This window comes from Xiphophorus couchianus, chromosome 18, assembly GCF_001444195.1.
Source record: "Xiphophorus couchianus chromosome 18, X_couchianus-1.0, whole genome shotgun sequence".
NCBI classification, from domain to species: Eukaryota; Metazoa; Chordata; class Actinopteri; order Cyprinodontiformes; family Poeciliidae; genus Xiphophorus; species Xiphophorus couchianus.
In genome coordinates, this window is record NC_040245.1 from 7305416 (window position 1) to 7329487 (window position 24072).

Here is a 24072-nt window from a genome sequence, read left to right on the forward strand (position 1 = left end):
GTTCTAAAACCAGGTTTATTCTTGATCAGGATATTTCGGCCATTCATTTGGCGGAGTCAAGATGCTTACTGTCAATTCTGCTTATTGAACTAAGAGCTACAGATTACCGTATATTGAATTGGAAACATCTTGAACACATTATTTGGTTGCCTATAATGTTTTAGGTGTTATGAATTAATATTCTGATTGCCCATTGGATGGAATTTGACTGCTCTTTATGCCTATGCTTGATGTATCTTGATTGCCAAGATCCTGAGAGTCCATACTACTCTTACAGAGTAGTATTCATTCTTTCACACAAATGCCTGTATTTTCATGCTTTAAAAACATCTCAAGCAATGACGTTTTAAGCAAAAAAAAAATTTAGGTTACCTTCCTAGCAGACTGACTTAACACAGGAAATTTTCAGTCAGATTAAAGGTGACAGGTAGAAAATAAGGTTAAATGTCTAATGCATTTCTAAATGGTAGCATTCTTTTAACCACAATTTTGACAATGCACCACAAAACATTTGCAAACATTTCAGATATCCCTAGCTGGAAAACTGGGTTAATTAATTTTTCCCTGACCTGCTTTATTTCTAGCCAACACCACAGAGAGTTGATTTTGCCCTTTTTCTTTTCCTTTTTTTTTGAGAACTCCAGGTTTCATAAAAACATGCACATTACTTTCCCATTAATGTCTGAAGTGATTGCTATTTAATATTTAGCTTTCCTGAAACAACATCTGTTGTAAAGCAAAGGTGGAATATTTGAGAAATTATCAGTTAAGTGCAGTGACAGATCTCTGATGTTGTTGGTTTGTTTGTTTCTCTTCCAAAGACCCAGTGAATGTTGTTAGAGTGTGTAGGATCAAGGACTCCTTGAAATACCAGGACATTTTGAATGCAAATCTGGTGTATTTTGCCAGCAATATGAAAATAGCTTCTCATTTGAGCATTCAACAAGATGAGTATCCATCACACATACGTATCTATTAGAGTTTTGTATTAATACCTCTTATTCGTAAAAAATGGAACAAAAAAAGTCGAGTATTAAAAGGTACAACGTTCTCATACGACTTTAGTCATCCCAAATCAATTTCAACACAACAAATCTTGAATAGGCATGTTCATAAACTTCATATTAGACAAAAAAATGTAAACCAACTTCATGAACAAGTATTTCACTGAACAATCATTCATAAACAGTTTGAAAACAGCAGTAAATGAACAAGTCCATTTCTGTGCAATGCTGTGCTAAGATTTAAATCCTCCCAAACACACAATTTTTGAAGCTACTATGGCAGAAATAAAATGTTCTCAAGCCTCTCCATTCAGACGAAATGTGACGACATAACAATAATGCTTCTGACATGCAGAACAATGTTACATTGCATTCCAAAAAATATGGCCAGCCCAGATAGTCAAGTATCACAACTCATATAATTTGTTTTCAGATAAAAGGATTCTAATAAAAACTTTCAATCAAGACTAATGTCTTTGTGTTTGCTACTTTAAAAACTACTAAAACACACAACGTTTTGTTAAAAACACATCCTTTGATTGTAGCAATGCAGTTTTTAAGTCTAGGTTTAATCGGACTTATAATTTTTATTATTGGCTTTCTTATAACCATAGTCCAAAAGAATATGATAACACACAGTTATAGCAGGTGCATTAAAGTCTTTGAGTCCCATAATATGTTAATATTTGTTGTGCCACTCACACTGGCCAACACTCACCTCCTCAATGTCCAAGTTTTTTCTGGATTTGTAAATAAATTCTCCAATTGCAACAAAAACTGAGAGGACTAGTCCAGCTGCCAACACTATAAAGATTCCTCCTATGTTCTCCACACCCAAAGCACTGGCCTCTTTGCTGTCCTCCTCTGGACACCCATTCCCTCTCCACCATTTCTCCTTCATCATATGCAACTTTCCTTCCTCCTGAAGCTGCAAGATGGCGATGGTGACCTTATCCCTGTAAGGGGAGCCTGGAGCAGAACACAGCAGAATTATGCTAATATAATGCCTTACTTTGCATAATGCTGTTTAATGGACAAACATTCTATAGAACTTTTCATAACCTTGAAAACTTGTCACATTTTGTCATGTTACAAGCACAGAGTTCATAAACCAATACATAGCATCACGTAATTTTGAAGTCAAAGGAATATGTGTGATGGTGTCCAAATGTATATCGTCATAAAATCAGAAATACTTGATCTGCATTTACATTCAGTTCACCTAATTTAATACTTTGTAGAATAGGCCTTTTATTCAGTTAGCATCCATATCACATGATGCTGTCAAGACCATGTTTCAGCATGGTGATGGTGTATTACAACATGTCTGAAAAACATCATAGAGCTTCAAATGGTATTTATACTGAGATGAAATTACATCTAGGTAGACTCCATTTGCTCATTCGGTGACTTTTGAAGGCTAACCTTAATTTATAGGGTTACTGAGTCTAAATACATAAGCACACCACACTTTTCAGGTCTTTATTCAGAAGCAACTTTAAATATTATTCCTTTCACAACACAACTGTGCTCTACATTGTGTTGGTCTATCACATGAATTCCTAACATAGTGCACTGAAGATTGTGGTTATAATGTGACAAAATGTAAAAAAGAATTAAAGGGGTATGAATCCTTTACTACAGCAATGTGTTAGTGTTCATTTTCTTACAGGTGTTATTAGTCTGGCATCTTACCAATTGGAGTTCCCACACCGTAGCCCTTAGAATCTATCAAGCCTCCAATTTGCGTGAGGTTGCAGTTGCGCTGGCTGATATACTCGATGCTGGTAGACTCCATCAGAAGAGCGTAGTCTGTGGTGAGGACCCTCTGAATCCCTTCCCGGTTGTTTTTCACCAAAGCTGTGTTTTTTCGGCTGCTCATAAATGCCCACATTTTCTCATAAGTTGAGATCTTAGATTTCTGTTGAAAACAAAATTACAATTTGTGTGTAAGTGAGCAAACATTTCACATTCATTTCAACAATAAACTACCCAGCTGCTGTACTTAACTTTATGTATCTAGACACATCTGTCGCAATAAGTTTTAGCATAAATAAAAATGTACCTTGAAAAAGGTCATGGTGGACCCATCTCGCACTGCACCATACTCTATCTTTGTTTGCTTGGCCAAGTCATCTGCAGAGTCAATCGGTGAGTCCATTCTCTCCACAGTGAGGAAAGCAGCCAGATTGGCAGTATATGAGGAAATTATGATCAGTGTGAAGAACCACCATATTCCTCCTACTATCCTTGTTGAAAGAGCCTTAGGCATTAATTCAGACCCTGGAGGAGTAGTAAGACATATTAGATCATCCATTCACAATTAAAATAGTGATGAATCCTGGAGTTTTAGCAGTATTATGCATGTGGTTATGCTGTGAAAACTACATAAAATATATTATGCAGTTCCCTCCAAACTCGGCACACCTACAGATATGTAAAAAGCCTGATCAAATTATTATGTTTTGCAGAAATGCAATTCTGCAATTTCTCTTTTAAAAGTCTAGGGAAAAGCATTGATACAGGGCAAAACATCCATATATATATATATAATTATATATATATATATATATATATATATATATATCATTATTATTATTGTTATTTTTTCTTTCAAAAAGAGTTTGGATCTTGGGGCATCGCACGGTGTGGCGGGAGAGGCTACATTGCTTGACATGGCTGTTCTTCCTTCCTTTTCTCTCTGCCCATTTTCTGTCTGGTAACTGTTAACAAAGCCACACTACTGCCAAAAAATATTTTAAAAAATCTTTACAAAAATTAAAAAGAATAAATCATCCCGATAAAAGTCATGATGATGGTACAGCCATAGTTCTCTAGCAGGGACCACCAGATTTTATTTAAATAGCCTGATGTTTGTTTCTTTGAATGACAGACAGGTCCACAACTTCCCAGATCTTCCTCCATACTAAGTATTGGGCATTAGGTGCTTTCCCACATACTCATTGTTTGTTTCACACCAGATCCACCAGTTGACGAAAAGCTGTTTTACTCTCATCTGACCAAAGCACAGAATTGTAGCTAAAATGATAATAGTGTTTAGGAGATCTCACATATCTTTGTGAGTAATTTATTTGCAATTTCAGACCAAATAACCTAATATGTATATTTTTTGGACAGTGGGAAGAAGCCGGAGTACTCAGAGAGAACCCACAGGGAAAACATCTTTGCAGAAAGAAGCCATGTTGAGATTTGATTTCAGGGCCTTCTTGAAACAGTTCAACATTGCTACCAACTTCTCCACTGTACAGCCCGGCATTGGAAAAGTTAATTTTAAAGCTTTTAATACAACTTTTCAAAGGGGTGCTAATTAAGCGTGAAGTGTGCTGTATATCAAAAACGTTAATAAGCGTACCTTGCTGCATAAGTGCTCCAACTCCAAACCAGACACTGTTAATTAGGGTAAAGTTGTTTTCAACCACATCTGAGTCTGGATTGCAGGGGTGAGGGTTGTACCATTCATATGGAGTGAACCTGGAGGTCATGAATTAAAACAGAATGAAATACAGCACAAAGCAACCACAAAACTTACATTTACTCTGATCCTTTAATTTTACTGAAACATTCCATTGCTAAATTATATTGGATATTGGTTGCATCCTCATGATTATATCTCTAAAAATGTCGCAATCATAAAACAAATTGCTTCTTTGTCTATTAGTGCATCATTGTGTCAAAAAAAACATTTTGAATTTGCATAATTAGGTTAAAACTGAACTCATAAATTAACTGATTTCTTTTCAGTCTGGTGTAAGAATACCTGGCAATGACAAACAGCACACAGCTGACTCCAAGGCATGCCAGCAACACATACATCCAGATATCAGGAGAGAGTGGGTTGAGAAAGGAAAACACTCCAGGATTTGTGCCATTTGGTTTGTGGTAGAGGATGCTGATTCCTAATGTCATGAAGGGCTTGGAGAAGTCTATCACCTTTTCCCTGACGTAGGTAATGGTGAGAGGGGCCACAGCGAGGTCAGCCACCTGGGAACAAAGAAAAGCTGCACATTCAGGTAATGTTGCAGACTTTTTGTCATCCCTATAGGAAATGTTATAATGGAGTAATACTCACATGATCAATAAGTTCACGCACCATGCCGTTCCACTCCCCCTTGTCATTCTGTGCTCCGTATTTTCCATCTGACACCAGTTTTACCTCGTAGGAGAAGCCCAAAATGTTTGAGAGCTCTTTGAGTAGGTCAAGGCAGTAACCTTCAAAGCGGTCATTCCCATATAGCGGCTTATCCGATTTTTTATACATGACATAAGGATTTTCCTGGTAATGGACACAAAGGATGCACTACTTTAGTTTGAAAGATTCTTATGATAATCAAATGTTTCCTGGCGATACATTTTTTTCTGTTCCTACCAGAATAGTAGTGACAATGAGGGTCCTGTTGGCCATCGAATCTGTGACATTTGTGGAGGAGTCCCTGTTGGTTTCTGTTAAATTAAGGCCTGTCTGGGAGTTCCAGATACCAATCTGTAAGGAAGAAGAAAACAAAAACAACTAAACCAAAAGGAGAGCCATGATCTATGACTAAATCAACTAACACACAATCAGGGAAAACAACGCAGGAAAAAACAGAAACACGTACAGATACAGGTACAATTCCAGTCAGAACTTTAAATGGGTATTTTCAGCATGAATCCTATTTTAATTTTGAGTTTTTAATTATTTATTTTGACTTGTTCTTTCTTTAGGGTGCAATTATCATACGGCATACAACAGTATTGTTATTAAGTTCTTGTTGATGTGGATTTTCTCTAAAACATGTGGTCAAAATTGTAGCCATTAGCAAACTTCTGACCTGAAAAAGGCTTGTGGTTCCTTTAGGGCATGCTAAGTGATAGTTAACCAAATATTAGGGGGGCAGGAGAGAGGCGGAAGGGCATTGAAATTGTTGGAAAAAAGCAACATTAACCTTTTGAGAGGATCCTGACCTCTACCCTGTTGAAAATGTAAGCACTATGCTTAAAAACTGGGTTCATAGCTACAATACCAAGCAATTTAAATGAAAGCCAGAATTATACTAGCAGCTTGTTGATTGTCTCTAAAAGTGAATGTTAGAAGTTGAACTAACAAAGCTATATTTAGCCAAATATTAATTGGGATGTGTGTTTGTGCCTAAATATATAGTTTTGTCCCTTTTTAGATTAGAAAAACATTATAATAAATTCAAACGTCTGCACTCAATATTGTTGTTTTTTTTTAATCACCACAGATGTGTTATATAATTACCCCCCCCCCCCCCCCCCCCCCCCCCCCCCCCCCCCCGAGGGGAAAAGGACAGTTATTGAATTATTGTGACATTAATCCCCACGATGAATGATTGAAAACTTCTGAACAGGTGCTGTTAGCAAGAAAATAAATAAAAATACACCGGAAGGGAAGATTTGTTTTTTGCAAATTGAAAAATACAGGGAAGGAAACAGAACACAATAACTAGGAATAAAACAGCCAGAGCAGAAATGTTAAACATTTCTTTCCACCAGTTCCCCAAATCTTTTTATGAAAAAAGAGAAAACATCACAGAAAGCACAGGGATAATCACTAAGTATTATTAATATTTTAGCCTGCCAAGGCAGCTAAAATACAGACCTTTTTCCATACTTTGTTCAGGCGGCTGCCCGTCATTGACTTGCAAAAATAATAAAGAGAAAAAAATTTAATCACAGAGCCCTGAGCTTAACTCTAAATACAAGAATGGATGTTAACTCTAACTTCAAGGTAAGTTTTCAATTAGTTCTAATGTAATTTTTCATTTTTAATTGTTCAAACTTGCCTAAAAGCTTTTTATTATTTCATTAACAGATAATAAACCTCTTACTGCACTGCCATATTGTAGTGTACAATTTAAAGTGAGCTTAAAGGAAGGTCAAAAAATCAGAAAGGTCCAATTATTTGCATCACGGTATAAATATATTTGACAAATTTCTTCATGTGAATTATATTTTGAATACGACATATCAGGGTCTATGTTTTCATTTAATTATTACTGAGCAAAAAAATGGTTGAAAACCTGTTAAAAATTTTATCAATAAATCAATAAACAGTAATCAGAGACAAATGTGTTGTTGTCATAGTGTCAGTTAATTTAAATAAAATACATTAATTTCACAGTGTGCTGTGGCAAAGTATTTGGCCCTGACAGATTTCTTTTGTTTTTGCCTTTTTGTCTTAGATCATCAAAAAGATTTTAATGTTGGACAAAAATAACTTGATACAGACTGTTTTCAAATGAAGATATGACTTGGATAGGGAGAAAAGCCTTGCGAATTAAAACTTTGAAAAATGTCAGTGTTGTTCACTAACAGTACATGTGTCAGAGGGTTCACCTTCTCCAAGCCATCTTCCTTTAGGCTGATCACATCTAAATCAAATTCTTTGCGCAGACCGTCTGTCTTGTTAATGGCGATTTGTCCCGTCAAACCGTCCCATTGTGTCTGAGGTAAAAGAGAGGACAGAAAACACAAACAATTTCTCTTTTGGTTTATGGATAACTGAAAAATTAAGCAAAAGCCCAAAGAAAAATCAGAATTTTTTTTTTTAGAGAATTAATAATTAAGCAGAGAACCACATTAACCAAATTTTCTGGTTTACCCCTGATGAAATATAAAATATCTCCATCTCCACATAGAACATTGTGATGTTGAAATGAGCTAAAACAAGTGGCCTGAGTAGGAAGCATTGCTCAGACATATTTGAAATTAATAGATGATAAAGAGATCTCATCCCACAGCAAAGTTACATCTTTTTACAAAGAGGACCTTAAGTGTCAATTTCTCCACATTGAATTAACATTTTGGAAAATGGCATTCATTTCGCAAAGATTTTGAAATCTTTGATTATGTGTTCATCATCAGATCATGTCCTGATTTGATGATGAACACATAAATTAGTTTTTACACATAAAACTCAGTGTTTGTACAGTTTGGTATTAAAGCCGGTTTCCTCCAACCACCTACAGTCATATTCAATAAAATAGAATTTATGTCCCAATGAATCAGATTAAAGTTACCTTTTGAAAATAATAATTTCAGCACATATGAAATATACTTTCCATTAGGCCTACATTTGTGTACAAAGGGGTACACCCTGGACGGGTCGCCAGTCTGTCGCAGGGCCGGCCATATCATGTTTCATTTAATACATTTTAATTGAGATAAGAAGTCTGGCTTCCACAGTTAAATTGTCATGATTACCACAAGATAGACAGGATGTTCTTTAAACATTCTTTAATTATATTTGTCTCATAGTGGTTGTATCATCTGGTCTTAAATCATGTGGGAAATTTTTAAAAAATAATATTGAATAGAGTAAGAACAACGAGATAATATATTGTCACATTTATCAATGTAAAGACAGTTTAAGAAGAGGAAAGGGTGGTTGTTTTTATTAAGTTTTAATCAAAGTGCTTTAAGCTCATCACTGTTGATTGGATGGATGGATGGATGGATGGATGGATGGATGGATGGATGGATGGATGGATGGATGGATGGATGGATGGATCGATGGATCGATGGATGGATCGATGGAGCTAACTCACGTCCTTCAGCAGGTTCATGAAGCGCGATCCGAAGCGCCAGGGTTTGTGTCGGTGGCACTGCAGGGAGCTGACGGTGATCTGTGAGGTGCGTTGTGAGGCAGCAGCCACCATGTAAACAGCATCATACATCAGAGCCGCCTCAGTCTGGAAGAGAAACACGCCCATCATCATAATCCATCTGCGGGATCACAAATTGCATGCCGCGCACTTATCACATCAGGACTGTTGATGCATGTGCTCGGCCTCATGTGGTTTCTTTGAATCAGATGCAATCACACAGAAAACCACAATCGCTCACGGTGAGCACAGCTTGGTGTTCAATTTTCACACTGTACACACAATCAGAGCCTGTTGCATCCACTGCATCAAATAAAATGAAATTAATCTCAATAAGACCCTTTTTGCCTCTCTAAAATTATTTTTTATTTGTAGATCATTTCTTGCTTTATGATAAAAGAAAATGCATTGTTTCATTTAACATAACTTTAAATATTCTGGCAAACAAAGATATTGTGCAAAATGAGTGAAGAAAAAACTCAGGGTTTTTTCAAACTTTTTCTTTATCCTAATTAACTGCTGAGAGCCCCATGATGCTTCATATTATAGTTTTTTTCTGTAATCTGGTCTTGAAATTAGACTTTAAATATATTTCTGGTCAAAACAATCTTCCTGAGCACAAATAGCCTATTACATTTAGGTTGTTGTTGATTTTCCTTAAAGTATAGCTAGACCTGAGGGGCACATATTTACATTTACTACACATGTTCTCTAATCTACACATCCTCAAAACTATATATAGAAGAGTTTTAAATATGAACAAACCCTCCACAAATGTGTTGTTAAATATCCTTTAGAAAACTGCGTTTCAACCACACATTTTTTTTTTTTTGGCATCAATAAGCATTTGGCATAATTCTGGCTGGATATTGGATCACATTTTTTGGCATTAGTAGTAGAATGCTTTTAAATTGATTGGCTTTCTGCACAGATTTGACTTTTAAATAAAATCTACAAATTTTCAGTACAGCTAAGGTGGGCAGGCCATCTGGGAGCTGAATGTTAGCCTTTTAATCCATTTAAAAATCTGTTTTTATGTGTCTGGAATCATTGTCCTGTTGGAACAGCCAGTTAGGTCCATATTTTAACTATTTGATCAGAACATTTCCCCTCAGAAGAAAGGAACTTGGTTAGAAAGGGTAGGCAAGTTGTCCATATGCCTTCTACTCTGAAATCAGTATAATCAAAACTGCCCACATGGATAAGCCAAATGTCTTCTGGAGAAAATGTTAAAGAGCAGATAAGACAAATATTTCCCACTATGAAAAATAATAAAAAATAATCAAGTACTGTATTACAGTTGAAACATTTGCATGTGTCAACTGTGGTGGTGGTTTTATCAGGCTACAAAATTGTGTGGTTTCCCTGTAACTTGCTGAGAAGCATTTAATGAATATGTGTGGGGTCTAAGCATCTATTTAAATACACAATTATTGACCCTAATCAGGGAAAATAAACAGTTCTAATAAATCAGGCCAGTAACATTCCCATGTATATATTAAATGTCTGTAGGATTCTACCCAGATTTGTATGTCGGATTAAACTTACAGTCATCATTCCTTCCATCATTCCGGTCTCGACTTTGGAGGGAGCCTGCAGTCGCTCCATGGCCCACCTCTCCAGCACCGAAGCCACTCTAGGATTGTCCACGTTTAGCAGCCTAAATCCTGTCATGTTGACCCCACTGTAGCGGTAAGGCTCCAGGTCAAGAGCGAACAAGTCCTGTAAAATTCAAGAACTGGGTCAAAGATGAAGAATCAATACAATGTGCATTTAGTTGAAATGAAAAATATCATGTTTTCTTTAACTAAAGGCTTTCAAACATTAATTTCTGTGTAACTAATTTATATAATATGTTACACTTTAAAAATATTCTAATTTATTGAATAACCATAAAACAAAGCTCTTAGTCGTGCCATAAATCAGCTCATTTATGGACTATTTTCTTCTTACCAGTGTGGTGAAGAAGTAGTGATAATATTCAGTCATCATTCCCATAGACAGGATCTAAACAGAAATAAAGATGGTGTTCAGTTTTCCTTTTAGTTACACGTTTTACAGGGATGAAATGAGAATAAAATATCGTCTTTTTTACTTTTTAGGTCAAACCCAAACCACAATTTTGACAATGGATTAATTTACTTTAATTCATTTTGTGTTATTTGGATAGTTTGAATTAACATGAATCCCAGTGAGTAAATGTCATAATTTTGTCCGTTTCCAATTAATCTGTGCAATGTCTCTTCCTGGATTGGAAATAGGAAATAGGATTTCGGAGTAGAATTGGACAAATCTTGCTCAGGGTCAATATTAAACCCAAAACCACAGCAACACATGTCACCTACATTTGAGAATGTTAAATAAAACTTATAGCTGTAGCCTGTGTATCTATAAAACATGATTACCTGCTTTAGGACGTCAGCTGATGTTTGGTAAGAGCAGTCAAAGATGACAAAGAACTCCTTCCCCTTCTTCATTTCTTTCAGCAGGGGACGGGCATCTTTGCTTCCTGATGGCAGCTGCCGGATCTTGATTTTGATTGTATATCTGGATGGAGCTTTGATCAACTCTTGCAAACGAATCAGACCTTTAAATTAAACAGCAGACCACAATTATTGGACTATACACATTTCAGTGGCACTGAAAATAGAAGTAAATAATAGTTATCTATCCTGTGGTGCCCTACTATTCACTTTTCTATATCTTATCAGGAGTTACAGTCCAACACAAAGTGTCACATTTTGTTGAACAGAAAAACAAAGAATACACACATTTTGCATTTCATTTTTACAAACAGAATCCGGAAACAAACATAGGTGGGCATTTGTATTTACAGCTGCAAGCCTTTAATTATGTCTCTGCCAGCTTTGTACGTCTAAAGACTGTTGTTGCTTATTGCTCTTTGCAAAATGGCTCAAACTCAGCCAGAGTAGATGGAGAGCACCTGTGAACATTAATTTTTAAGTCTTGCCACATATTCGCCATTGGATTTCGGTCTGGAGTATGACTGGGCCATTCTAACAAATCAATATGCTCTAAACTAAGCACTGTTTCAAGCTCTGGGTGAATGCTTAGAGTTATTAATCTGATGAAAGATAAACCTTTGCCTCAGTTACATGTCTGAAGAATAGAATCAAGTTAGCATTATAGTACCACTACATGAAAGATTGGCTTTTTTCTTTCTTTCCATAAAGGCTACATTTCTTGAGTGTACCAAGACTGCTGTAAGATGAATGTGAGAGAAATATAATAAAACAGTGACCTAAGGATATGCAGCCCATTTTATTTGGTGTCAGTTTGGTCCTAGAACACAACAGCAATGATGACACCTTTCTAAAACAAACATATTTCTATTTGTTTAACAATCCCGTGCGAATAGGCAGATGCTAACATCTAATTTTGATTGTAAACTAAAAAATTTTTGGTCAATTTATCAAGTTTGACAGATTGTATTATTGCAGGTCTTTGGGATGACCTCTAGGGGACAGTGATAGAAAATCTCAACCAAAACGTTTAGAACCACACAGTAAAGGAAGCCGATGTTTGGAGTCTGTTTCTTGATTAGTTTTGTTAGGTTAGCATTACAATGGGTACATTCAAATTAAAATGATAATAATACAATCCGTTTTTTGTACAAGTAAAGCCATAAAGGATGTCTGTTTGTTGCCATAGTTGACCGTTATACAGCTAATTGCTATCCTTTTTTTGTAGCATTAGAAAGTTGTCGAAGAAGCGAGAATGTTTGACTTCCTCTTTGGTAAGTTCTTGGTTGATTGATAAAACTTATTCGTATCAACTGAAATATGCCTGTAAATTCCACCTTATGAAAACATTAAAATAAATTATGCGACTTTCGCTATTGTTTTACACCCTTCTATTTAAAATGTTATGTTAATTTCGGTATAATTACTTCGTCTCCCTCTGGTGGACACGAGGGGAAACTACAAAAGTAACTTTATTGCATTCGATATACTATTTTCTGGTAAAACTGGGAAAAAGTGGGTTTCGTTTGTAAAAGTGGTTTAGAATGAACCCATCATGATTAGGAGTTGTGCAGAAAAAAATTAATATTGCTTACAAGCTGACAGAAAAATCTGAAAATTGTGTTTGTGATTATTTTCAGAAGCACATTTTGGACACCGACAGTTCCACGAAAAGCCGGGAAACAGCATTTGAAAAAGAAGCCGTTTATTTTAAAGGTAGGAAAGTTGTTTTGTTCCCTTTATCTATGTGTTGTGTAATGCAGGATGGAGTTTAAACATTTCAACTTTATTTCCAGTACCTACTTTTATTCCCTATAAAGAGATGTTGTATTTCTGCTTGATTTATGTGCAATAGATTTTATTATATAGTTGTGCTTTTGTGGTCTACTGGTGAGTGACAGTGTCTGTACATAGCAACAGTGGAGTGCAGTCACTCACAATAAAAGCCTGGGTTTCAATATCACCAGGTTATTGCCCGAGTGTTGCAGCTGGAGAGCGATGTGTTTTCTTTTAAGTTGTTTGTTTTTCATGTCCAGTTGCATTTGATAGTAGCCAATTATTCTATCTTGTTGTAAATCTGTAGGTTATTCCTGAGACCTGTGGGGATCAGTTAAATTATTTTGCTGTTTCCTGTATTTTTAGAGTACATGATAACTGTTTAAAGTGGGTTAGTGTAATTCAGATTTTAAGTAACGACCAAAAATATTGATTTTTGTTTGATTTTGGAATATTTTGGAATATTTTATAAATTGTTTTCTCTTTTTTCCCACTCCTATTTGTATTATAAGTCAATAAATAATAATTAAAAAAATAAACACATTATTAGGAAATGAATTAGTATATGACAACCACCCATTGCATTTACATGCATTTTATTATTTTGCAATTATTTTGCTATTTTATTTATTTTATACAGAAAATAACAGACAGGACTGTCTGTGTTCATGTCTCCAATTTTAAAGTTTATTGGAACAAAAATATTTTAACAAAATTACTTCACAAACTTTTTTTTTACAGTGTTTTAAAAAATGTTAACTAAAATTACCTATGTTGACTGATATCAGTTCACAGGTTCTCAGCTAGATTTCACCAGACCACACCAGCACATGTGTATGCTTTATTGTAAACCATTCCTTTGTGGATATGGTTGCATGTTTAGCATTGTCATCCTGGTAGAAACTGAACACATTTGCCTTAAGCTCAAGACTTTTGCAGTCTTTGTCAGGTTTCCTTCCTGGGTTGTCCTATTAGTTCAGCTCAGAGGTTTACCACCTCTGCAATTTACAAAGATAATTTGTTGAAATTGACTTTATTTAGATGCTGTGGATGGGTAGAAATGCACCTTTCAGATTGGCAAAAAAATTTAAACCATTGATCATTTTCCTTTAAATTGACAACTGTGCTACTTTGTCTATTGCATAAAATCCCAATGAAATGCATTAACATTTATGGTTGTAATATACCACAATGTGAAAAAGTACAAGAGGTATGAAAAACATTTTCATACCTCTTAATTTTGTGCATATGTCATTTTGACTCACCAGTCGCATCCTCATAGACCACAGTGACTGCTTTCCACTTGTAGAACTGCACTATGTCTAACACAGCTCTGCTGATGGAGGCGTATTCAGGGTGGAGGTTAATGTAGAAGCTGTCCTTGTTGTCCACTGAGGGGTGTTTCCATCGGGTCTGGATGTGAGGGACTTCCAGTGCGTTACAGATAGACTGAACTGCACTGACAGATGAGCTGTGAGATGGACCAAACACAGCCCCAACTCCCAGAGCCAACTGGTCACATGCTGGAGGAACAAACAAATAACCATCAGGGTCAAATTGATAACTCTGCCTAAACTATAAAAAGATTAGGGAGCGAACGATCCTTACCTCTTCTGGAGGCTTCAAAACTGTCAAATAGATTTATTCTCTGGATGTCGTAGGTCAGCGTGGTGTTTGGCATTAAGGTCCGGTTCCTGTTTATGTTGGTTACAGCAAATTTAAAGGCCAGTTCTTCAACGCTAATTGGTTCATTTTCAAGGGTCTCAAAGATGCCTCCTGTAAGAGAGAAAATATAGGTTGAGAACCTTACAAAAATCTTATTAGGTATATTGTTACCAACACAGTATTTACATTTTGTGCCATTGTGTTTGTTTTTTCCCTCAGTTTGAACTGAATTCTCACAATTCCATTGGTTCAGTGTCATGTTTTTATTTCTGCCATGTAATACCTACTAAGAGTCCTGCAAGAGATGACTGGATTTAGTTTCATTCGGCTCAGAGCTTGACCCTCCCTGACATGAGCTTATTTACATAACCTGATTTTCACAAACTGACACAATAGCTTTCAAAAAAGTATCAAAGGGTTGGATAAGGTTGATGTACCAAAAGCTAAATTTTTTGCAGTCCAATGGAAGAGAGAAAACATCTTGATTAACATTTCCAGCACTATGACAACATTGGAGATTATAAAGTTTGCAATCTTTGCATATACATACATATAATGTATAAGATATACAGTACATATAACAGCAATGTTACTCCTTTTCATCCATTTAAGCATAACATTTCTTCCTGTCATGGTACATACTGAATTTAGACATGTTGGCAGCATTGTAGGAATCTCAGACTCATTGAAGGGACGCTTATGCCCCTTTGGAAATATATACAAAGACTGCTGTTTCATATATTAATGGATTGCTTCTAAAAAAAAAAAGGCTGGATTGGATTGAATTTCCTTTAAAAAATTGTATTTCATAACATCAGCAAAGGTTTACAAAACCAGAGATGGCAAACCAGTAAACAAACAGATCAGTGCATCTCTAGCCATAATGAACACTTTAAAGAGACAGGAACTTTACTCTGGATCTTTCAGTGTAAAAACCACTGAAAAACTGCACCCCCCCCCCCCCCCCCCCCAGTCAAAACATTCTAAATCCATTTACATCATCACAATTTGTAAACACTAAATATTATTTCTTAACTTAATTGACATCCACATCGTCGTCTTTATTTTCTGCAGTTATCTTTCATCAACTGCGACTCTGCGCTCCTCTGTCTCAGGGAGGAGGGGGTCGTTCCAGTGCTTGGGGAGGGGGGATCATTCTGAAAACTATCCAAATCTTAATCCAGCCTGCTGCCCCAGAAACATGGCTGCCCTGGCACAGCTGGCAGTATACACATACGTAACTCCGGCCAGGCATGAGTACTACATAAAATATGTAGATAAAAAAGCTCATGAAGAACATTGACATCAAGGCCAGGGAAATGTTGGATTGTCACCACTTCTTGTTAGTGAATTATTTTAAAACATATAGGCCTTTCGAGGTGAGATTTATGAAAAGACGCTAGAGATACAGCTCTAGAATTGCATTGAAAAGTAGATTTATTTCAGTAATTCAACATAGACTCATCACATACAGAGTATTATAGTTTATTTGCTTATTTCAGGTTGATTGTTATGGTTTACAGTTAATAAAAATCTATTTGTTTCCCAGAAAGTCAAAATATTACACAAGACTCTTAAAAAAAACAAAAAAAACTTACAAACGCTAAAAGTTTTATAAATATTATGTTATGGCTTACGCAATCATGGGAAATACTCCTCATTTGACAGTTTTCCAAAAAACAATATAAAAATGAAAAAGTAAGTGGAAGGAAAAGTTGTGGTAACATAAAGGTACATAGTTAACAAGCATATGGACAGCTTTGTGAGTATTGTGAAGCCAAGCATAAAAAAGAGTTTAGGTAGGTTCTGGTAGATAGTAGGTAGGTAGATTCTGAAGGCGTGGGTTTTTCTGTGGAATGCAACTCCAAATTATTTGTGGAATTTTTTGTAGAGCATATCAGAAATATGCAAAAGAAAATACAACTTGGGAAGCTGGCATAGCTAGGCACAATGCTAGTTGAATTGCTGTTGGCTGATGTTTTGCAAAGCAACTAATCTTGGAATTCTATTTATTTTCCTTGGTGCTAATTGGCAATTCCCCCATGAGTGGCGATATGGAAGACTGATATTAGCTTCTGCTGGAGACTGTTTCCTCTGTGCATATTAAGCGGTTTTGGAAGATTTCAACTGTTTGGAACTGGCTGTGGTTCCTAAACCTTACGAATATTAGTGGCCCACTATTTTCCAGTTTGTGGAGAATCTGAATGTTTGATTTTCATAATTTTTATCTTAAAGACATAATACTCTCACTTAAAACTATTATATTCATTCCCCACAAAGTGACACATTTATATTAATAAAACAGCAACTAAAATATGGTAATTTAAAGTTAGCAAAGTTCAGAATTGTCAGCTTGTAATTATTTTTCAGAGTAACCTCAGATAATAAAGATTCAGTTTTGATGTTGAAACTAGCCTGACTTTAACACAGAGGACACGGATGTAATAGGTCATTGCACTGTTGAACACTCTTTGAAGAATTGCCTGTGAAATTGTAATTGATTTTGGAAGGAGAGAGTCCTTTAAAAAGCTCCCCTTGAGACCCTGATTGTGAATGACCTTTTTCTTCGGTGTAGCATAGCCTGCAACCCCAAACTGAGAGAGCCTTGTCCGGACTCCCTGGTCACTAAAAGCATGCTTGAAAGTGCCAATCCTAATTATGGTTACCAAGCCTCAGAGAGCAGCTGCTGGGATCTGTTAAAGTCCTTAATTCTCTGTCCACTGGAATATACAATTCTCAGACATACATGCAATGCCTATCATCCTGTAAGTGAAATGTGGGAGCATACTGCTGAGGTGGTTTTTTATATGTGTAAAATGGGAAATAGGCCTGTTCTTGACCATCTGGTCCATTTTGTTAGCTGTGTGTGCCAAGGCTGCAGCTTTAATATCACTCCAGAAACAAAACAATCCAAGTGGCAGTCCCACAACGGGATTTTTCCTCATATTTGAACACTTTAAAAAGCATCCATTATTAGCAAGGAGTGAAAATAAATGCTGCTATTCAAATATGTTCATTCACATTTTTTAATTGCAATCCTCATTTAAAAAATCTCCCTTACGTTTTAGCTAAAAATGTCTTCTTTATAAGAAAACATAGATTGCCAAACATGGATGATACAATAATAATTATAAAGGCCTGAACATTTTCATATACTTTTGTTGTCAACAAAGGACAAATGTATTTGATTTGTTTTACTGTTTTTCATTTCTTCGCTGAAGCACAGAGAGAGAAGGTAAATTATTTTTCCTTCATTTCCACTTGAGTCAAGAACTTTAGATTTTTTTGCTAAGTGTAATGAGTTTCTTGATTTGAAGAGTGCAAAAGAGAAGATTAAGAGCCATGGTTATTTGTCCTCAACATGAGGAATGTTGGGCTAAGAAATCAACCCTGTTCCACATCAGCACATATGCAGAAAATGTTCTCACTCTGCAGAAAACATAATATCTAGGATGACACACATCATGAACATTAGATGGCCACCCAAGAGTTCGTCTTGTATTGTGAAAAACTATTATCAAATGAGCTTATACATGCATGGTAGTGAAAACTTGGAGCTTTCGATTATTAGACAATGCAAATTATTCTGCTTGTATCAACCAATAATTATTATGTTTGTCTCTGCTTTAGGCTCCGACACATGCACTCCAATGAGACTGGGTAAACGTTGTCTGCAGAGGCTTCTCATGATTGCCCCTGACTTCTGGAGAGAATATTTATAATGTTCAAAAGTGATTCAGAAATTGTTTTCCATATCTGGAAATCGGTCAGCTTTAAAATACGTCAGTGCAAACTACAGTAAAAATTATTCATCTGTTTAGTAGAAATCCTTCACACCACCAACAGTCTCAAACAAGCTTACAGAAGTTACAATAAGCAAATACAAGCCCAAATAAATGTTTAGTTATTAAAAGATTGTGACAGATATGAAGAATGAGTGACACTATAACAAATTTTTCCAACTTGTGCAATGTAGCTTTTGATTTTAAAATGATTTGTGTGGAATAGATGCAAATCTTTGAATGTATGATAGGAATTTGGTTGCATGCAGTATAAAAAGACGCAGCGCAACATAATTTCATGACCCAATTTAAGGTTTTAGACTACATGGCATGACTTTTATATATTATGTAATAGAGTAGAATTGTTCATATTTGTGCAACAATGTGGCTTTTGTCAGCCGATTATTCCGTTTTTTTTCATCAAAGCTTTTATTAATAACGGTAACAAAAGTTTATTATTTAAAATTTGTATTTTATCTGATACAAATTTGATGTAAATCAAAGTAAATGCTGCTGCTTGATGTATTTATAGAACAGAAATTGTAATTTAGTTTTGTTCATGTATTTAACGAATGGAAATAGTCCGATTTTTCAGAATTTGTCCTTTTCACCCATCAGAGCTGATAAAGAAAAAATCGTCAGATTCCAATTTCTGACCAGTCAATTGATGCACAGCGTTTTGTCCCAAAAGCTGCAACATAAAAAGACCATCATGATACCTACCATTTTAAATGTAAATTTTTTTTATCATTATCTAGTTTAATAAAAAAAAAAGTGACAATAGACTGATATTCATTATGTGTACTGAGAAAAATAACATGAGGAGTAAATATTTCACCCTGTCTTTAGTGTTGACACATGGGGCAATCTGCTCCCTTTCTCAGCAAGTTATTACCAAGAAAAACAAAGGGATAAGAAGGATCAGGGATGATGAACATCTCTGACCTATTTTTGGTTTATTATCTGAGTTTTAAATTATGCCTACTTTCATCTTTATAATGGGTAAGAAGGACTTGAAATTTTATCACTATATTTGATAGTTGAAGGTTTTCTTTTTTTTATGTTGCAGTCTTTTGGAAATGTCTGTGTGAAGTCAGAGCCTCCCAAAAACAAAAAACAAAATTAATTATTCATTATCTTAAAGCATATTTCACAAAATGTGTTACATTAAGTTATTCTGGTCTACTGCTGACAGTACAGAATATAAAATTCAATCACATACAGCACAAATTGATAATCTGAGTCAACTAATAGTTTAAAAACAGTTCAAATGGTATTAGGAATAATCCTTACCGCACTGTCAGTTTTTTTTGTTTTTTTTTTGTAAGGGCCATCATCATAGTTTTACTAAGAAACAAATTCCTATCGTTATTTTTTACAATAACAATGTAAATTACAAATAAATTACTTGTTTTCACTGTATTTGGCTACCTTTATCTGTTTAGGAACTAAAGAATTCAAAAATAATAGTCACAAAACAAAGTATTGGTTAAACATTGCTATACATTATTATGATTAATGAGCTCTGGAAAAATCTGTTATTGCTGCCATTAATAATTTTATAGATAATACTTAGGATCATTGCCCTTCCATTTGTTTTCTAATGGACTGAATAATGAATGCTAGCAGGTCACTAAGATAACAGATTCTGCTCTGGTTTCTGGCAGATTCTGATAACCTTTAGGCAGTGCTTGTTATGGACCTTTTTTCCTTTCTTTTATAAGAAAATAACTATAATACCAATGAGTTTTATCACTCTGGTCGTAAATTTATAGGTTACCTTGTAGAACTTGATTTTGTGACTCAGAAATATCTCTTGATGGGGAGTCTTTTTAAGCGCAGAATCACAATGACATAGTGTTGTCTTTTTTTTTTTCCTCTTCTCCATTCTGGGCTGCTACCCAGTGAGAGCTCCTTCCCCCCCTCCCAGCCCTTCAACACCACCACTCCAGCATGGGTTCATGCCAGACTGTGAATGAAGGAGGAGGTCCTAAACAGTCTAGTTTGCTCGTTTGATGTGAAGCACTGAGGTTTCTCTGTGTACAAGGTAGTTGCTCACAAGCCCACGAGCAAAAATATTATCCCCATAAATAAGCAAATCTTGTATCATCTACATAAAACACACAGACATCAGAAAAATAAATCTTAAATCGGGAAATGTAGTGGAAACCAGAAGCTGCTGCCTCTGCTCTCCCCAGCGATGAGATTTATGTGCTGCCTAAGTACCATATTTGGGGAAGAGACTTTTCTGCATAAAGAAGATTAGTGTTAGTTGTTTAAGGGCTTGGGGGAAAAGATTTACCATTATTACCAACCCCAGTGAAAAGAGTGAAAGCCGGTCATATTCTAAACACTTGCCAAGTTAGGAAAACGTTAATTGAGTCAAGCCACACACCATATGGGGGAGATTAAGAAGTGTGGGGGTCATGCAGAGAATGACAAAGATTAGGTGACCTCGGAGAATGATAGACGATTGAGAGTGATTAACAATACTGAGCTCAGCTGGAGAAAGAGGGTGATAGCAAAGGCCTGACAGCCATGATAGTTATGCAACTCCTCAATTATACAATATTAAAGTCTTAAGAAGTTAAAGAAATTGAGAAAAACACAAGCGGTGCCCGTGGCAATAAAAGCGGAGAGCAGGGAGTCCTGAGGTCTAAATTTTAAAAAGCTATATTTATGATGCAATCTTCTAACCCATGGGAGGAACAAAAACCTAATGGCAGAGAAGAAAAGAAGTAGCAATCTTTAATTTGCTTGCAAACACCAGCTCATTGTTGCAGAGTTGCGTCAGAAATCAAAGGGAAATAATGAAACAGGAGCAATGGGATACACTTGAGGCTAAAAGAGGTTGAAGGAGGGCTGGCCCGAGGTACAAGTGAACTCTGTGACTGCTGAGGGTCCCTTGGTTTCTTTGGAGCCTCTTGACCCAAAAAATACATACATATTGCCAAATGTGCCGTTAGTTCACTTACATGTGAAATCCTTCATAATTTGAGAATTATGTCAACAAAGTCCTACTTTTAAGCTGAGCTAATGATTTTTTCTGAGCTGGAAAAACATTTCATTCACACCTTAACTGAGTAATTACATTTTTATCAGTTTGAATGTGAATGTAATAGAAAAAGAGGCACAATCATGGACAATGTAATGGTGGGTAAGTGATGCTGTGGTGGATGGTGGGCCCCAAATTAAATTATGCTTACAACCTTGAGCCGGCTCTGGTTTTCAGTGTAAAGGCTGCTCACTTTTCTTTTTTGTCTATTTCACACTGCTATGCTACAAAAATATGGTATTTTTTCTAGAATATGCTGTAAGATTCAACTGATGATTAACTAATTCATCCATTTCACTGCAAGCTATAATGTCAACATGATAGCATAGGAGCGAGAGAAAGGCATTGGCAAACCAAAGTGGATTAGCATGATTTTGAATAAAAAAAATTATGTCATTGACCAGCCAACAGCTGTATCTATACCAAAAAAACTGCTAGTTATGCTACAATGTCATTGTGTTTTACATAAACATTGATATTTAACTGATATAAATTCTTTAATATCTCTGAGCGTTAAAGTATCACATTTTATTGACAGCAGAATCTTTTTTACTGTAGTTAGAATCTGTCTTTATGTAAGTGTTATGATTGATTTTTGTTAATTTCTCCTCATATATTAAACATGCAATATAATAATGCCACAAAATGTCCTTTATTACATTTTAAATTATTGAACATCCTCCAGGCTCGTTGAAAAACAATGAAAAGTCATACACTAAAAGAGCTGATGAGTGCAAAGCGGATATTACTTTTAAAAATGACTCTTTATAACTTACCAATTCTCAGGACTTGCTGTGAAGTGAGCCAAAGCTCCCCCATAAAATACACCAGTGAAAATAACAGTCCCGTTCTTTTCACCATGGTCGGTCCTCCAAATTTGAATTTAACATTGAGATCAAGTTGTTTTTTTTGTCCTCAGTAATTCATTCTGATAACTTGCCAGTCCTTGTATCCATGGCGAAAACAAACTGGAATCCATCCCTCATCCATTCCTCACACATTGTGAAAAACAAAACAAACCCAATGATAAAACATATGTGTCACAGTTTATAGCTGCAGTTGCCACTAATCAAAAAAAATTTCCCATTCTAGGATCTGTTATATGGCTCCATTCTTTTACTTTCCAGATTCATTCTCACACCGAATTTCTTATTATGTTTTCCCAGTGAACACTTGAGTTGTAAGCTGCGACAGAGGAGGAGGAGGACCGTGCACTGTGCTCCTTCTGTCAATTATGAAAGAATAGAAAACTCTTTCTGTCAGAAATTTTCAAAATAAAAGTTAGAGAATAAAATATTACTATACAAAAGGAGTCAAATCCTAACTATGCTTTCAGATAATATTTCAGATAATTTCTATGAATTATTTTTATTTATTTCTTGAAGAAGTTAAGTTAAAGTCTACATTTCTTAAATGCTGATCTGTATTATGTAATTTTGGAAATCAGCCAAATATGACTGCTTTCTAATTTTATTCTTTTCTCTATTGTGGATATTATTCTGTTTTTTTAATAAAGTGTATTTATAGTTGAATATGTAAATTTGGATGTTTATTTTTGGATATTCAGATTTTGAATTTATTTTGATTTTCAGCTCAGGGTTGTTTTTTAGAATTTTCTTTTTTCTACCTTTACTTTTTAAATTATGTTAAGACTCTAATTATTAGAGAAATATCTCTGCATTCACCCCAACTTAGTTTAGCATTTATATTAATGCTTTTATTCTGAAATCAAGCCTGTCTTGTTTCTGCTCTAACTGCATGTGCCTTTGGCTGATTTGACACTGCCGAATACCCCCACCACTACCACCACCTCCACCCCACACAGTCGCTCGATTGAGGGCACAGCCAAGCCGTTGATCTCCAAACATGGATACGTCCTGAAGATTAACTTCAAATCTGGCAACATTCGACCTCAACAACATCTTTGCTTTGGTACACCGAGGAATGATTAAATCTTTGCTTCAGTCCTGATGGAAATGCAAATTTAATCCACAAACTGCATGGAGATGCTCCCGATAAGATTAACTATCTCAGACTGCTTATATGACACCGTATTTAAGTTAAATGCAATATGTTAGTGTTACTTTATTTCAATCTGCTTTATTCCTTAAAACAGTGGTTTGAGAAAGAATTTTGTTAGACCCATTGGTCCTGGTACATATTTTTGCCCTTGAAGCATTAGGGCTAAAATGAATGTGCCTCATATATAATTAACTGAAAACATAAATATATGAGGTATATATATTTAATTTAACCTGTGGGTAATTAAATAAATGTTAGATTAAATCATAATTTTCTGACTTAGGCAAAAATCCAAATTTAGAAGAAAAACAATTTTATCACATACTTGTGTAATGTATAAACTTGTTTCGTATTTCTAAATTATTCTTCATATGTGTAGTTTCTATCAAAAAATAATCATGGAACACAGTGGATGGAGAGAAGTCTTCCTCTAACACCCATTCCATAGCATTTAGAGATATAAAACCATGTGTCCGGACTCACATTGCTTTCTTTTGGTGTCATCTTGTGGTTTAAGTGTGGAAGCACAGGGGTGGTTTTTAGATGCATAATTATTGTATTTTTGCATACTTTTGTATTTCTATTAGAAGAGTTATAGTAACTTACTTTTGACAGTATGATTATATAGTATAGTATGACAGTATAATTTTAAAGTACAAT

General features: G+C 35.4%; 1 protein-coding gene and 1 long non-coding RNA gene across 2 annotated transcripts; one reads left to right on the top strand and one right to left on the bottom strand.

Annotated features, from left to right (window-relative positions):
• Nucleotides 1-1043: 1043 nt before the first annotated feature.
• On the bottom strand, nucleotides 1044-22601 carry LOC114161877 (glutamate receptor ionotropic, kainate 1). Its single transcript, XM_028045503.1, has 15 exons — nucleotides 22167-22601; nucleotides 14497-14664; nucleotides 14154-14411; nucleotides 11035-11216; nucleotides 10583-10636; nucleotides 10178-10351; nucleotides 8573-8716; nucleotides 7362-7469; nucleotides 5392-5505; nucleotides 5095-5298; nucleotides 4783-5006; nucleotides 4378-4496; nucleotides 3070-3287; nucleotides 2700-2925; nucleotides 1044-1973 (listed from the first exon to the last, which is right to left on the bottom strand). The coding sequence occupies exons 1-15, from the start codon at nucleotides 22249-22251 to the stop codon at nucleotides 1684-1686; spliced, it is 2568 nt and encodes an 855-aa protein (XP_027901304.1). The 5' UTR covers nucleotides 22252-22601; the 3' UTR covers nucleotides 1044-1683.
• LOC114161881 (uncharacterized) lies at nucleotides 11660-23432 on the top strand. Its single transcript, XR_003599095.1, has 3 exons — nucleotides 11660-12386; nucleotides 12753-12828; nucleotides 23216-23432. It is a non-coding gene; the product is annotated as an uncharacterized LOC114161881 (long non-coding RNA).
• Nucleotides 23433-24072: the final 640 nt, after the last annotated feature.